This window comes from Antechinus flavipes, chromosome 3 (assembly GCF_016432865.1).
Source record: "Antechinus flavipes isolate AdamAnt ecotype Samford, QLD, Australia chromosome 3, AdamAnt_v2, whole genome shotgun sequence".
Lineage (NCBI taxonomy): Eukaryota > Metazoa > Chordata > Mammalia > Dasyuromorphia > Dasyuridae > Antechinus > Antechinus flavipes.
The window spans coordinates 40,454,474-40,470,048 of record NC_067400.1 but is presented as its reverse complement, the minus strand read 5'-3'; the positions used below and the strand labels follow the sequence as shown (position 1 = coordinate 40,470,048).

At 37.4% G+C, this 15,575-nt stretch overlaps 1 protein-coding gene across 5 annotated transcripts in view; it reads right to left on the bottom strand.

Moving 5' to 3' along the window:
* The window catches only part of ATP11B (ATPase phospholipid transporting 11B (putative)), a 123,745-nt gene extending 108,442 nt beyond the window's left edge, over positions 1–15,303 (bottom strand). For all 5 annotated transcript variants that reach the window (XM_051983239.1, XM_051983236.1, XM_051983238.1 and 2 more), the window contains exon 1: positions 15,100–15,303. In XM_051983239.1, the coding sequence (XP_051839199.1) occupies positions 15,100–15,126 (27 nt within the window). In that variant the 5' untranslated portion in view covers positions 15,127–15,303. The remainder of the gene's footprint in view (positions 1–15,099) is intronic.
* Positions 15,304–15,575: the final 272 nt, after the last annotated feature.

Sequence of the window (15,575 nt, the reverse complement as noted above, 5' to 3'; positions counted from 1 at the left end):
TAGCTATGAAACCATAATCTATATTATACTAAGTACAAATCAAAAGATTACAGAAAATCAAAAGAGCAGATTTAAAAGATCTTTAAAATTCTATAAGTTATAGTAAAGAAAAATAAATGGGGTTCCTGGATACAACCCATTTGCTATGTATGTAACATTAACACCAAAGGTGGAAAATGGGAAAATAATCATGCAATCACATTTATATGCTGAAAAACCAGTTTCAGGAACTAGAGAAGCTTGTTTCAGAAGACTACAACATGACTGCACAAGAAAGAAAGACCCATTAATATCCCGTCTTTGCTATGAAATTACAATTCTGACAATTTCGTTTTACTAATACTGAAGTCATTAAGGAATCACTGATATTTCAGAGAAAGAAATACACTAAAGGATGGAAAAATGATATTAATATTCCAAAAAGGCAATCAAGGGAATATCAATTATTATCAATCCATGTCTACTTTCTCATCTTTATAAATTCTTTTTAAGAATAATTCTTGATGAAAACATGAGAAAAGACATCAGCTTTCAAAATGAGTCTCTAAAGTAGATCACACAAACTTTTCTGAAAGGTACAATATCCCCAAGAAAATCATTATGTTTTTCACTTTATAAATAGCAAAAACGCAGTCAACTTTGAGCAACAGTCTAATAGTTCTTTTTCAACAAGGAGTCACTTATATCTATATTAAAATTATACAGGATTCATTATTGATCAAAGAAATGTAAATTAAGACAACTGTGAAGTACCACTATACACCTCTCAGACTGGCTAAGACAGGAAAAGATAAAGATGAATGTTGGAGAAGAATGTGGGAAAACTGGAACACTAATGCATTGCTGGTGGAGTTGTGGATCGATCCAAACATTCTGGAGAATGGAACTATGCCCAAAGGACTATCAAACTATGCATACCCTTTGATCCAGCAGTGTCTCTACTGGAACTGTATCCCCACAAGATCATAAAAAAGGGAAAAGAACACACACGTGCAAAAATGTTTGTGGCAGCCCTTTTTGTAGTGGCAAGAAATTGGAAACTGAGTGGATATCCATCAGTTGAGGAATAGCTGAAGATGGTAGGTGAATGTTATTGTTCCATAAGAAATGATCAGCAGGATGATTTCAGAGAGGCCTGGAAGACTTACATGAACTGATGCTAAGTGAAGTAAGCAGAACCAGGAGAATATTTGTACATGATAATGGGAAGATTATACGATGATCAACTCTGATGGATGTGGCTCTTTTCAACAATGAGGTGATTCAGGCCAGTTCCAATGATCTTGTGAAGAAGAGAGTCTTCTATACCCAGAGAGAGGGCTGTGGGGACTGAGTACGGATCACAACATAGTATTTTCATCTTTTTTTGTTGTTGTTTGCTTTCTTTTTTTTCCCCCTTTTTGATCTGATTTTTCTTGTGCAGCAGAATAAATGTAGAAATATGTATAGAAGAATTGCACATGTTTAACATATATTGCATCACTTGCCAAAGGAAAGGTGAGGGGAAGGGAGAGTGAAAAAATTTACAACACAAGATTTTGCAAGGGTAAATATTGAAAATTATTTATGCATATGTTTTGAAAATAAAAAGCTTTAATCAAAAAAATTTATACAGGATTCCCTGTTGTTGCTATTTGTCCTTTGTTTTTGAAGAGGACCATGACATCAGAGAGGTGACTTCATGACATGTAAGTGAATTGGATTTAAGTGAGGGAGGACTGTGCAAGGTCATCAGCCTTACTTTCCCATCCTGAGCCATCTGGATCCAATGGCCAGATATGATCAGGACAGCTGAAGATTGCCCTGGATGCAGTGGGAGGCCTTGGAGGATAAATGCGGCCAAAGAATACTGACACGACTGATCAATCAATTTACAGACTTTACGAGTATTTTTCTAAGTTGTTTAGCACTGTGATGAAGGACTGTCTTTTGCAAGATTTAAATGGAAGAAAGAATTACTATAAGGCAAAAGGGAAAAGGGATAACTACTTATATTGCTCCTGGAGAAAAGTCTTATTATTAAGCCACAGAACAATTCAGGGCTTACTAAATAGATCCATGATTACTTAAGGGAAATCAGTCCATCAATCCATATAGAAAAAGTAAATGAAAGAAAGATACTTTTTACTGATCATATCATAACATGAATTTAGCTGGCCACTCCATTGAGTTAGAATATGTTAAATATATTTAGGACAAGCACTAAAAATAGACAACGAGCTGAACCTAAAACTGAATAGTATGAAGGGAGTAGGATGGAATTTTATTTTGAGAAACAACACTGTATTTTTAAGGATCCTAAGCTGCTTCACAGTGGGAAGATTCAGTTTTTCTAGACAAATGCTCTCCCACTGATGCCATTCTTAGAATACTATAATCTCCAGGGAATTAAGATGGCAAATGAACCAAGTCCAGAGACTTGAAGATGAATCCTTTTACCTATTTAGTGTAAGAAAGCTGATGGACTGAAGATTGTAGATATAGCCAATGATGGGAATTTGCATATTTGTTTTGAAGGCTTTGCTTCCTCTTTTTTGTTCTTATTTAATGAGTGTGGAGAGGGCAGCAAAAGGTAGAAAGAAAACTTAAAACAAATAATCTAGAGTGTCAACAGGCAATCACAACCTTCATGAAACTTACATGAAAACCAGGTTTATTACAAGAGAATGTATATGCATGTGGAACCCAAAGAGCTCACAGTCCAAACAGAAGTTAACAGTAAGACAAAGGGAGGAGGATAAAACTCAAATTTCTACCTAAAGAGGTATGGCATAGAAGGAGAAAAGATAGAGTAAAGGTGAGAAAAGAACAAAATTTCTCTCAAAGGGGAGGAGCAAGGTGATGGCAAATGCCATATAGGTTTCCCTTGAGACCTCCTAGACCATGATGATATGATAGTCTGCTTATATATAAGGGTCCTAGCTACATGATTTCCTAGCCAAGCACAGACTGACTAGCAACTGTCTTGACTCCCAAGGATACCCAGGGAATCCAGATTGAGATGCAAACAACAAATTACATCAGCTCAGAGGGGACTGATTCGTCTGTGACACATTCAAGATCTCATATATATTCTTGAGTCCAGTGTTTCTGGAAAATATGACAACTCAAAAAGACAAGTTTACTTAAAAGTCCTTAATAGGAGGAGGGAAAGCTGCAAGTGACACAAAGGGCAATGGCACATAAGCAGGGGGTTGGGAAGATGTAACATATTCCTGATATTCAAGAAATGGCATGAATAAAGGAATAAATTAAAGAAAAACAATTTTTAAAGTATTTACCAAGTATCAAGCTCTGTACTATGTACTGAAGATATAAATACCAAAATCCTTGCTTAAATTTTAATGAGGAAAGATAACACAGGTAGGGAGGGGTATTCATTTGGGAAGGATGTTTTGGTCTGGGGAGTCATAGGGGATGGTAAGTTGATACACATGTAGACATTTCCAGAAATAATGATACTGCTAATGTGCTTATTACATTCAGTATAAGGGGCAAAGGGACCACCCAAGGCAGCAGGCAGATGGCAAGGAAATCTGGGTACATAGCTAGAAATGATAGAAAAGTGAATGAGGTATATAGAATAGGTTAGTTTACCAATGGTCACCACACAAAGTTACTGAGCTCCAGGGAAGAGATTCCAAAGAGGAGTAAGATTAAAGTACTCATGGCCAGGGAGAGCAGACTTCCTGGAAGGTACAAGTCCGGGAGCAGTGGCAGGCAAATGGCAAGATGGCAAGATGGCAAGATAGCAAGATGAGTAGACAGCTGCAAGGAATTTTAAAGTGAAGTATGGCTTAGGTTCTGGGACTAGTTAGATATAGTGACAAAAGAAATGCCAAGAAAATGTATACCTATGGGCTCTCTTCAATAATGAATTGATTCAGACCAGTTTCAATTGTTCAGTAATGAAGAGAGCCATCTATACCCAGGAAGGAGGGGGGAGGAGGAACGGGGGATTGTGGGAACCAAATGTGGACCACAACATAGCGTTTTCACTCTTTCTAATGTTGTTTGTTTACATTTTTGTTTTCCTTCTCCATTTTTTTTCTTTTTAGATCCGATTTTTCTTGTGCAGCAAGATAAGTGTATAAATATGTATACATATATTGGATTTAATATATATTTTAACATGTATTGGAATATCTGCCATTTAGGGGAGAGTGGAAGAGGGGAAAATTTGGAACAGAAGATTTTGCAAGGGTCAATGTTGAAAAATTACCCATGCATATGTTTTGTAAATAAAAAGCTATAATAATTTTTAAAAAAAAAGAAAAAGAAAAAAGAAAATGTATACATAAAAAAGAGGTGGCATGTTGGATGGCATGTGGTACCAGGAAAATCTGAGACAGCTTAAATGTTCTATTCAAATCCTCAAAATATAGAAACTTAAGAGAAAGATCTCCAGTATGTTTGACTAGATCTTCTGTGGGGAAAATAACTGAAATTCATATCTCATAATATTCCTAGAAGAAGATGAGATAGAGAATGTAAGCTAGTCAATACTACAATTGAATGATATATCTATTTAGAAGGAACATGGAAGTTTACTTGTACTACTGAATTACTGTGTATCAATACATCATTGCAAAAATGTCTGAGATGACATACCATGAAATATGGCTATGTGAAAGGTTATTTGGAAAAAAATCAGTTGACAATAAAAACAAAATGATGCCTAGTACGAAACCTGTGAAGTTTTAAATAAACAGCTGATAAAATAAGAAGATAATAATCAGAAAAAGAAAGCCATGAACCAGACAATTTTCTACTACATTTTTTACATTCTAGTATTTCCCTACATAAAATCAATAACAAAACAACAGAGTTGGAATTATGATCCACAAATTACTAAACTGTGCATATTTTGTTGACTGAGAGACAGTATACTAGGCCAATACCCGCAAAGAGATCAAAAGGAGAGGAAAAGGACCCATATGTACTAAAATATTTAATCAGTTCTTTCTGTTATAGCAAAAAACTGGAAACTGAGAGCAGTATCTATCAACAGGGCAACGAGTGAACAAATTATGACATATGACTAATATAACTTCATGGCATTCTACAAAATTTAAGAGTTTCAGAGAAGTCTAGGAAAGTTTGCATAAACTGATGAGTGGTGAAATTAAGTGGACCAAGAGAACAATTTATACAGTATTCACAGGATTGTAAAGACAAACAACTTTGAAAGACTTAACTATCATCGATGCAAGCAATCAACCACAATTTTACAGATGGACTCACATATTCTAATATGGGAATTTGTTAGAAGGATCCTATTTGCTTTTCTGTGAGAAGAGGGGTGAAGAAAGGAAGAACCTAGGGATAAGACTGCTCAAAAATTTTTAAAAGGAGACTTACTAACACATTAAAAACGAAAAAGAAACACCTCCTCCCAAAATCATATACATGAGGACAAAAGGAAGTCCAAAAGGAAATATAGAAAAGCAGGAAAGCTTTGAAAGCTACATGTTCAATACTTAAAAGGGAAAAATCAAGCTATATGTAGTAAATTCACAGAGGATATAAAACTCTCTTTTTCTATTCTATCTTGTATGTGGAAATAATCGTTTTATTTGGTGTTTAATTTCGGGATAAAAAAATTAAACAAAGCTTGCTCAATGAAATAACATTAGTTTTTAATACCTTTATATCCAAGAATGTAATTTTAAGTGTGAGAAATGAAATATAAACTATTACTAGCAACTACCAACTTTATCTTTTTAAAAAGATATGGACAAAAACAGAGGTTGCTCTAAAGATTCCGGCTTACATTCCCCTCAGCTGTATGACATTAATTTCATTCCGAACATCCACCATTTTATTTCTTCTCTCTTAAGTTTCCAGATAAAGTATCAGTCAACAATGGAAGAAGTTCCACTCTACTCAGAATTTGAAATAGAAGTATGAGCACAAAACTTGAGTAATCCTTTAATCTCTACCATTTAATTGGCTTCACATAATAATACAGGGTAGTTATAAAATCTATCTTCTTTTCACTTCTTTAAAAAAAAACTTTAGTGATAAAATGGATGAGAGCAATGGATATTCACTGATTATCATTTTTTTCCCTTTTATTCCTCTTTCAATTTGCATACAAAAATTTTATTTAACAGATCTTAAAATTACAGAGGAGCAGTTAGGTAGCACAAAGGATAGCGCATCTATTCAGAAGGTCCTTAGTTCAAACGTGATCTTAAACACTTGATACTTAAGAGATATGTGACTCTAGGCAAGCAATTGAACACCAATTGAATAAAGAAATAAAGAAACAGGTAGAGGGACAGAAAGAAAGAAGGAAACCCCATAGGCCATCTCAATATGTAAATGAACTGGAATCCCTTTGAAATATCAAACAAGTGAGGGGGAGCCTATTCTTTTTTGAAGACAGCTTTTATTATTAATTTTTATACCAAAACAAAATTTGCTCTTTTGCTATTTCTACTCTATTCTTGATGCCGTTTCCCGGGATCAAACACAACATTAAGTTCTCTCTTCTTAACTGTTTAGGGATAGCTTTTATGCAACCTTTTATTGATCTGCTTTCTAAACTATCTTTCAACCAATCTTTATTTATTTATTTTTTTCTTTAAGCTTTTTATTTACAAAACATATGCATGGGTAATTATTCAGCAATTACAAAATCTTGTGTTCCAAATTTTCCCCTCCTTTCCCCAACCCCTTCCCTTACATGGTAGGTAATCCCAATACATGTTAAATATGTTAAAATATATTCAAACGATCTTTAACTGGCAAGAACTCTGAGCTATTTACCATGCTGGTTGTCCTCTTCTAGATTCTCCTTTACGTAATGATATTCTCCCAAAAATTCTTAAATAATTTCCTTAATAATTATTGTCAAATAATCTTCTTAAATAATTTCCTTTACAAAATCTAAACCATGATCTAAGTTTTGAATGATAATTACTCAGGTAAACCAAAATAAGAACAAAAGCCAACTATTAAATATTTAAATAATAATTAATATCAATACTACACATCTTCTCCAAAAATGAGAAAAAAGGATTCTTCCAAATTCCTCGTGTAAGAAATATAATCCTAATACCCTGTCCTAATACCCTGATCAGAATAATATACAGCAAAAAAGAAATGTAGTACAATATTGTTAAATGAATAACGATTCAAAATTTTTAAATAAACTGTCAGATTAGAGCAATTTATGCAAGAAATTTTCATTATGACCAAATTAGATTTACAACAGGAATATAAAGCTAGTTTAACATTAGGAACAATCACTATAATTAATCACACTAAAAACAAAAAGTAGCTTTTACTCTTGTCTGCCTTCTCTGCTTGGATGGCTCCTCCCAGAAGCCTAAGGAGGGTACCTAGGACAGCCACTATCTCATTTCTTACTAGGTTGCACTCACATAATACTAGGCCCTCAGGACTTCCATTTCCCTTACCCACTTTAATCTTCTTTTTATAAGACAGTCTTCTCCTATTAGTTCCTTGGAGAAAGAAGCAGTCTTGGGGAAGGAAGTATATTTGTATCCCTTCCCTCATCTGGCACATAGCAAGTGCTTGATAAATGTCTGTCTACTGAATGAGTGCCACAAACAAAACTAACAAAAAGACTGCCCCTTCTCCTTGTTATTCTTTGATGTGATTCTAGAAACGTTAACAGCAGCAAAAAGAAAGGCAAGATAGGCTGTTTGGGGATCAGAGTCAGAGCAGGGCCTGCCTTTCCAGATTTACTTTACAATGGAACATTGGGATACAACATGGGACTGTAGAAAGGCAAGATAGGTAAATGGGAGGGAACAGTGGAAGGATGACAGTACCAGCACTGGACATGAAGTCAGGGGAGTTTAAAAAAAAAAAAAACTAAGCAGATAGCTGCAAAATGTGGAGCTAGCTGACCTCAGCCCTCTTTAAGGGGAGGTTATGGGGAAAGTGTTTTCTCTAACCCCAAGCCCTCCAGTCAGAGGCACCTAGGAAGCCGAAGGTGCTGAAGACGTGAGACTGCACAAGCTGAAACAATCTCAAGACGAGTTTCCAGAGAATGAATTTATGAAGAATGGTATGGAGGGGGAAGAGATAATGATGGTAGAGCCAAAACCGAATGCTACACCTGTTGGGAAACAACTAACAGTGTAACTTGACTATAAGGAAGCATGGAGATACATATGAAGCATATAAACTGATACAACAGGAATGAAGCAGAGCCAGGAAAATATATACCACTATTTGAGCAATGTAAATGGAAAGAATGGTCACCAAAAACAACAACAAAAAACGATGCTGCAAAATTACGAAAAACAGGTTTAACTCTAGAGAAGACATTGATTTCTACTGGGTGTCCTCAGGTGTGGAGCATTGTATATAAAATGAGATTGGGGGGGGGGGGGCGCGTATAATCCCATTTGGTTTTACTGAATTTTTCTTCTCTTCCTCTTTAATCTTTTAAAAAAAAATTTCTTTGTTGTATGGAATTGTTCTCTAGGAGGGAGAAGGAATAATAGGGAAATTTAATTAATGTAAAAACTTAAGACAAACAAAAATCTAGAAAAGAATGTAAGCGAATGTTCAATGTTATATAGGATACTCTTATAATTAAAACATTTGAAGATAATTCAGCAACTAAAAGCATATGATAAGAAACAGCAGAAAATTAAACTTATCTTTTATATTACTAATATTAAAAAATTCATCATATTGTTTTTCCCCAGATATGTCTTGAAGTCAAATGACTTCAAAATGACTCTAGACTGCTTTCCTGTCCAAATAATGGAGATTCAAAGAATGCCTCATTTGTTTCACGGGGGAGTGGGAGCAGGGGGGGGGGGGGGAATTTACTGGCCTAGTTGTGATTGCATATATGAAAGTGTATAACCTGAAATTTTGCTTTAAAGGTAAACCTCTTGAAAATCCTTTTATGAGGATAAAAGTGATTATTCAAAAACAAGTATTTTTAGGTGTTTTAGAAGAACAAACTAACTAGAATTCAGGGGACCTATTGAGGATTCAGTCACTCTAAAGGGCATGAATCTTGATGTTGGAGAGTCTAAAGGAAAAAGAATTGGGTGATAAAAACTGGATTCAAATGAGAATAGTTTCCTTATTCAAGTTTTCATATGTTGAAAGGGCAAGTTCTAAGCAAAAAATTATTCAGAGAATTTAGACAACTGTGGAACCTATCTGAAATAAGTGGCAGGCATAGAGAAAATATATGGCTATTTGTCTATAACCCAACTGTTAATTAAACCCAAAGATATACCTGCTCTCATAGTACTCACAGTCTAATGGAAGATGGGGTAAGATAAAATATACATATACAAACAAGATATCAATCAATACATACACATAGGATAAATTGGAGGTATATCAAAGTGAAGAAAAACATTAAGATAAAGGACTCAGAAAGCCTTTTTGCAGAAAGGGAGGCTTCTGGTGAGATTTAAAGAAAGCCAGGGAAGCCAGGAGATAGAAAAGAGGGAGAAAATTCTAGGCCCTGAAAACAGCCAGTGACAATGCCTAGAGTTGGAAATGGAGAAGAACAGCAAAGATCACAGAGTATATGGAAGATTGGAAATGCAAGAAGGTACGAGCTGATAAGTTTTAAAAGCAAAACAGAATTTTATAAATAATCCTAGAGGTAAAAAAAAAAAAAAAAAAAAAAAAAGCCACTGGGCTGGGGAGATGGAGGAGTATGGTAGAGGGTCAGCTCAAAAATCTGCACCAACCTTCCAAATCCATTTATGCCAAAGGCCGCCAATCCAGATTCCTATGGATCTTAGAAAAATACTGCACAGTAACAGGACTACCTGTGCTTAGACTTGGGAAACACCTACTGTTGTTGGAACTTAAAGAATTCTATCATAATAGCTCCAAAACCAAAAGAACTAGATGAGTATTTTAGGAAATGGACATCAACAATCAGAATATCAACTTAAAGAAAGGCAAGAACTCAAAAGATCTAGTCTAAAAGAGAATTCCTAACTTCAAACCACCCACTAACATGACAGGGTCACACTCCAATGAGGGAAGGCTTCCTCCCAAACTCACTTTGCTCCATGTCCCTTTCTCTAAGACAGAAACAGTATGAGAAGGAGGAGACAGCCTCAAGAAAGGAAGGCGCACAGACTCTGCACTCTCAAAGAAAAGAGGCCTGCATTCTGTTTTCTAAAGCAGCACAAACCGAAAAGAAACTCAGGGTTCTTTCCCAGGCACTCACATTTGTCTCATTTATATTTCTAGCAGAGCGCAAATGTATTTTTACAACATAATCTGAAGAAAAATTGAATACACATATAGACGAAAAGGCAGTTTGACTGAACATACAACATAATAAAATGTTCTTATTAAAAGTTCATCTTGGGGGGGAGCTAGATGGCACAGTGGACAGAGTACCAGCCCTGAATTCAAATCTAGCCTCAGACACTTTTAATATTTCCTAAGCTGTATGACCGAATTGCCTCAGCAAAATAAATAAATAAATAAAATAAAAAATAAAAAAGGTGCATCGATACCTACATTTGTATATATATATATATATATCTTTACCTGCATGTGTGTATATCTCTTTACCTGCCTGTCTGTATATGTATATACATATATATATAAAAGTTGGTGAGCATATAACAGTATTAAAAAATTCCCCTTATGCCAATAGTATTCCTTCAAACAAGTGGGATACCAAGGTGACAAAGTGAAAAGTGTTGAATTTGGAGTCAAGAATTTGAGTTCAAATCCTACCTCAGACATTTAAAAAGTGTCTCTGGGCAACTCATTTAACTTTTCTCATCTGTCAAAATGGAAATAATAGCAGTATACCTACCTCTCAAAGCTGTTATGATGAAAATCAAATGACTTAACTAAAGCACTGTGCAAATCTTTGTGCTCTAAAATGACACTGAAGTACCATAGATCCATTTCTAAATGATTTTGGTAATTTCTCTCCAGCTTTCCTATGGTTCTATCATGACACCTCAAATTTTAAATTTGTATAAACTTGAAATAATTAGGAAGTTTGCAAAGAAATATTAAAGACTTTTTAATAAGTAACTACAATATTATAATAAAGAAACATTAAGATAGGCTATAACATGGTTTCAAAAAAACTAATGAATTAATTTCTATTTTCATGTGAATTTCAACATTTTGAGATTGTATACAATGAATACAGTATTATTTGAGACAGAATGTAATAAAAAAGAAATTTTTTTCTTTTTCCTTAGAACTTTTAACAGTGATGGAAAACAAAGAATCTTGAATCAGGATTCTAGGCCTATTCTATTGTTGTGTTTCCAAAATAATGGAGTCTATGAACATAACCTCTCACCAACAAACTTGTAGTTCCCTCCCCCCAACTACCTTACCACCACCTTTTCAGTTCTCACTTTTAGAGGGATGAACCAGATCAGCTTAGTCACTGTTCCAGGATGGCTCCTTAAGGACAGGCTCTCTTTGTAATCCTATGTATTTTATTTTACATCTGTAAAAACATTATTCTAATAGGCTTTACCAGACTATCTAAGGTGTCCATGCCACACACAAGAAAAGTTAAGTATATCTCTTCTAGAGATATACTCTAGAGAATTTATATATATTTTTATAATCTATATTTCTATTGAAGAGCTATGTTTTTCTATAGCAAAACTTGGAGTATGTAGGAGGAACAATGTAAAGTGATTGATCAATCTGCTGTATTCATTTAAACTTTCAACGTGTTACCTTCCCCTAGAAGGATCCAACCACAAACTAGTTCACCAAACCCAGAAATTCCAAAGTTATACTGTCCTCGTTTCCCTTTTATTCTCTCAGTCCAGTGTAAAAGATAATAAAAGTATATACCCAGGAAAGAGTCTGATGGTAACACTTATTTTTACATCAACAATATTGAAATGAACACATTCTCACTCCTTTTGTACTACCTCTGTGAAGAACAAATGCCAACTTAGTATTTTTCATGTTTTGTCAGTCTGGACTCCTCTAGTTATCTGTTCCATAACCTCACCAACAAACTTGTAGTTCCTTCCCTCCAACTACCTTACCACCACTCTTTCAGTCCTTACTTTTAGAGGGATTCTATTTGTATCTTTATCACTAGCGGCAGTGAGAGGCCAGTGTGGAGTCAAGAAGACCCAAGTTCAATTGCAACCTCCACATTTCCAGGCTGTGTGACCTCAGACAAATCGCTTAACTATCTGTGCTGTTCCTTACCTGGAAAATGAGGTGGAGAAGGAAATAGCCAACTAGTCCACTATCTTTGCCCAAGAAAACCCTACAGAGGGGTAGGAAGAGTCGAACATGAGTGAGAATGACTGAACAATAATAAAAATACACTCAGAGGATCCGAGAACTTTCAAAAATGAAACTGTTCGTGTATGCAAATGAAAATCTAAGGTAATCCTTAGGCACACTAAATTATTAACTGCCTAGCACTTAGCCAATCATCCAATATCCATCATTCAGCAAAATCACCAATACCTAATGGGATTACAGACTGCCAATCACTGAAAACTATTTGAAAGAATTTTTAAAATATCGTGTATACACACACAATATGTATATGCAGTTTTCCTCTAATTTTCCTCTAATCCCCCCCCAAGAATCCAACTATTCAAGTAATCTAACACTAATTAATAGTCCCCAGAATGGATCCCCCTGAAGCTTTAACAACTAGAAAAGACATCAACTATCACTTTAGAATAATCTTCACTAAAAAAGGCTTTTGTGCAAACGAATTAATCAATTGACTAAATTAAACAAAATATAAGATAGATCACCAAACTATTTTGTTTATACATTGTCTACCATTAGAATGCAAACATTCTAATATTGTTTTTGCCTTCCTTTTTTAATATTTTAGTGCTTAAAAGTTCCTGATACATAGTAAGCACTTAATAAATTCTTACTGACTTTATCGTTTTACAGAATCAAAGTTAAAGTCTAATACTACCATATTAAATGGCATCAAAAATCTGGTAGCCTAATAAACAAGAATATTCCAAGTTTCTACTATACCTGAATCTATAATCAGTTATAACAAAAACATAAGCTTTAGACCACAAAGTATTAGTTTTATTGATATCAGAATGTCTTTCATACATGGAGAGAAACCATGTATTAAAAACTGTGGTATGGAAAATGCATTGGATTTGGAGTCAAAAGTTGTGGGTTTCAATATGCTCTCTGTCACTTATTTCCTGTGTGACTTTGGACATATGACGTAACTTCTTTATCTGTAATATAAAGGAACTTAGATAGCTTCTAAAATCCCTTCTAGCTTTAAATCTATGATTCTGTGTCTTATTCAAATTTTGTGTTACCCCTTGTGTTTGCTGTGAAATCAGAATGTTTGCTGTGAAACATGATCACCAAAGGATTTTAAAAACAAGAGAATTTTATGTTTTAAAAATAGTGTACAAATAATAACAAGAAGATTATGTCATGATCAACAGTGATGGACTTGGCTCTTTCCAACAATGAGGTGATTCAAGGCAATTTCAATAGAAGGGATGGAAAGTGCCATCCATATCCAGAAAGTGGACTAAGAAGACTGTGATCAAAGCATAACATTTTCACTTTATTGTTGTTTGCTAGCTTGCTTGTTTTTTTTTTTTTTCTCATTTTTTTCTTGAATACTATGAGGAACATGGAAATATGTTTAGAAGATTAGCATGTGTTTAACCCATATCAGACTGTTTGCTGTTTTGTGGAAGGGTAAGAGGAAGGAAAAAGAAAAATCTGGAACACAAGGTTTTACAAAGGTGAATGTTGAAAACTGTCTTTGCATGTATTTGGAAAAATAAAATATTATTTAAAAAAAAAAAAGGAAAAAAGACTGTACAAAAGGAAAAAGAGGTATTTATCAAAATTTCACTTAACTATTACATTTCCAGAAGAATCTTGGTTCCTGTTCCTGTGTAACTTTTTATACTGCCCTTCAAATCAGCCAATTAAAATGCTAAATAGCAGATTGCTTTACTTGTATTTTCCTTCAAAATTATATTAAGAGACATTACTGTGCTGGCTGAATTAGACCTCTTCAGTGAGGAAAAAAATATATTCTCAATGTCCCCGGTGGCAGCAGCCACTAACCTGCAGTTATTTGGGGCAGTTTTCTCTCTGAATGAACTCTTTGGCATTAAGTCACAATCTCTGAAAGATTTGAGGGGTTCTGCCCCCTCTCTTCCACAACGACTTAAAAGTGAATCCCGGAAGGCATTTATCAGGTGCCACTCCATGCGAGGCACTCGGGCCATCAACAGCCACTGCCCTGGTACTGTGGCAATAGGGCAGAGAGTGACACAGATAAGACTTAATATTAACGAAGTAAAAGGAGGAAAAAGAGAACACTAACAAGTCGGGGAAGCTTCTCGGAGCTTTGGGAGAAGACTAGAATCCTGAAGGCAGATAAATGGGAACAAGAACACTGCTCATAAAATGGGGGGCTGGAAGGATGGTAGACTGTGAAAGCCCTTAAATGGTCGGGGCAAACCCTTGTATTCTGTTCCCGGGAAAAAAGGAGTGGCAACTGAAAAGTTCTGAACCGGGGTTGCCGGGTGTCCCTGGCACCGGGGCATTGGAGAGCCACGGGTCTGGGGGCTTCCGAGACAAGCGGTGTCTGGATGCAGACAAGACCACCAGGACGCGCGCTACACACCGGGAGTTCCCCAGGCAGGTGAAACCCCAGTCTTGGACGATCCTTCCCTTCCTCCTCGTTAAAGTCGGAATCCTGTGGGTTCACGCCCCACCCGGGACACACAGCCTGGTTGTGGGAAGCCTCTTCAAGGCTCTACGTGGCAGAAGGTGGGGGGCTGGCAGCGGGAGGCAGGCGCCCCAGCGCCCGCCAAAGATACAATCAAGTTTGGAGGTCTTCTGACCTCCTGAGGCGGGATGTGGCAGGGCTGCATAAATGTTTGCTGATTAAAAAAAGCTCCGCGAGGAGGAGGGGGAGTGGATAAAGCGCTTAGCACACTTTAAAGCGCTCCAGAGATGTCAGGAGCTGATAGTGGGTTCTAGTCCCGGTCCCTGCCGCAGCCTCAGCCGCAGCCCCGGACGCTGCCAGGCTGCGGCGGAGCCCGGCCCGGGGAGCCCTCGTCCCCTCCCGCCAGCCCGGGGGCCACCTACCAGCTGCTGCCGGACCCAGCGCCACATGCCGCGGCCGTGCCCGCCTCGGGTCCGCGGGGGGATGGAGGGGACGTGGCGACGGCGGCCCAGGCGAGGCCGAGGAGGGGCCACGGGCCCAGGCCCCCGACAAGGACCGAGCCGAGGACGAGGACGAGGCGGCGGCCGCCGACGCCGCTGCTGCCGCCTCAGCCGCAGGGCCGAGCTCCGCCGCGGCCGCCTTTACGCCCCGCGCCCGCGGCGCTCCAGGGCTCCAGCGGCCGCCCCGAGGTGCGGCAGGCGCGGCCCCGGCCCCGCCCCCGGCCCCGCCTCCTCCCCGGAGGCCGGCCCCGTGAACACCGCCGCCCGCATTATGGAGCGACCGTTGTGAGGCGACGCACGCCGAAGCCCCGCCACAGGAAGTGACGCAAAGACGCGCGGCGGGGCTGCGGGGGAGGAGCCCCGCAGGGAGCGCAGGAAGCGCAGGAAACCCCACTGCG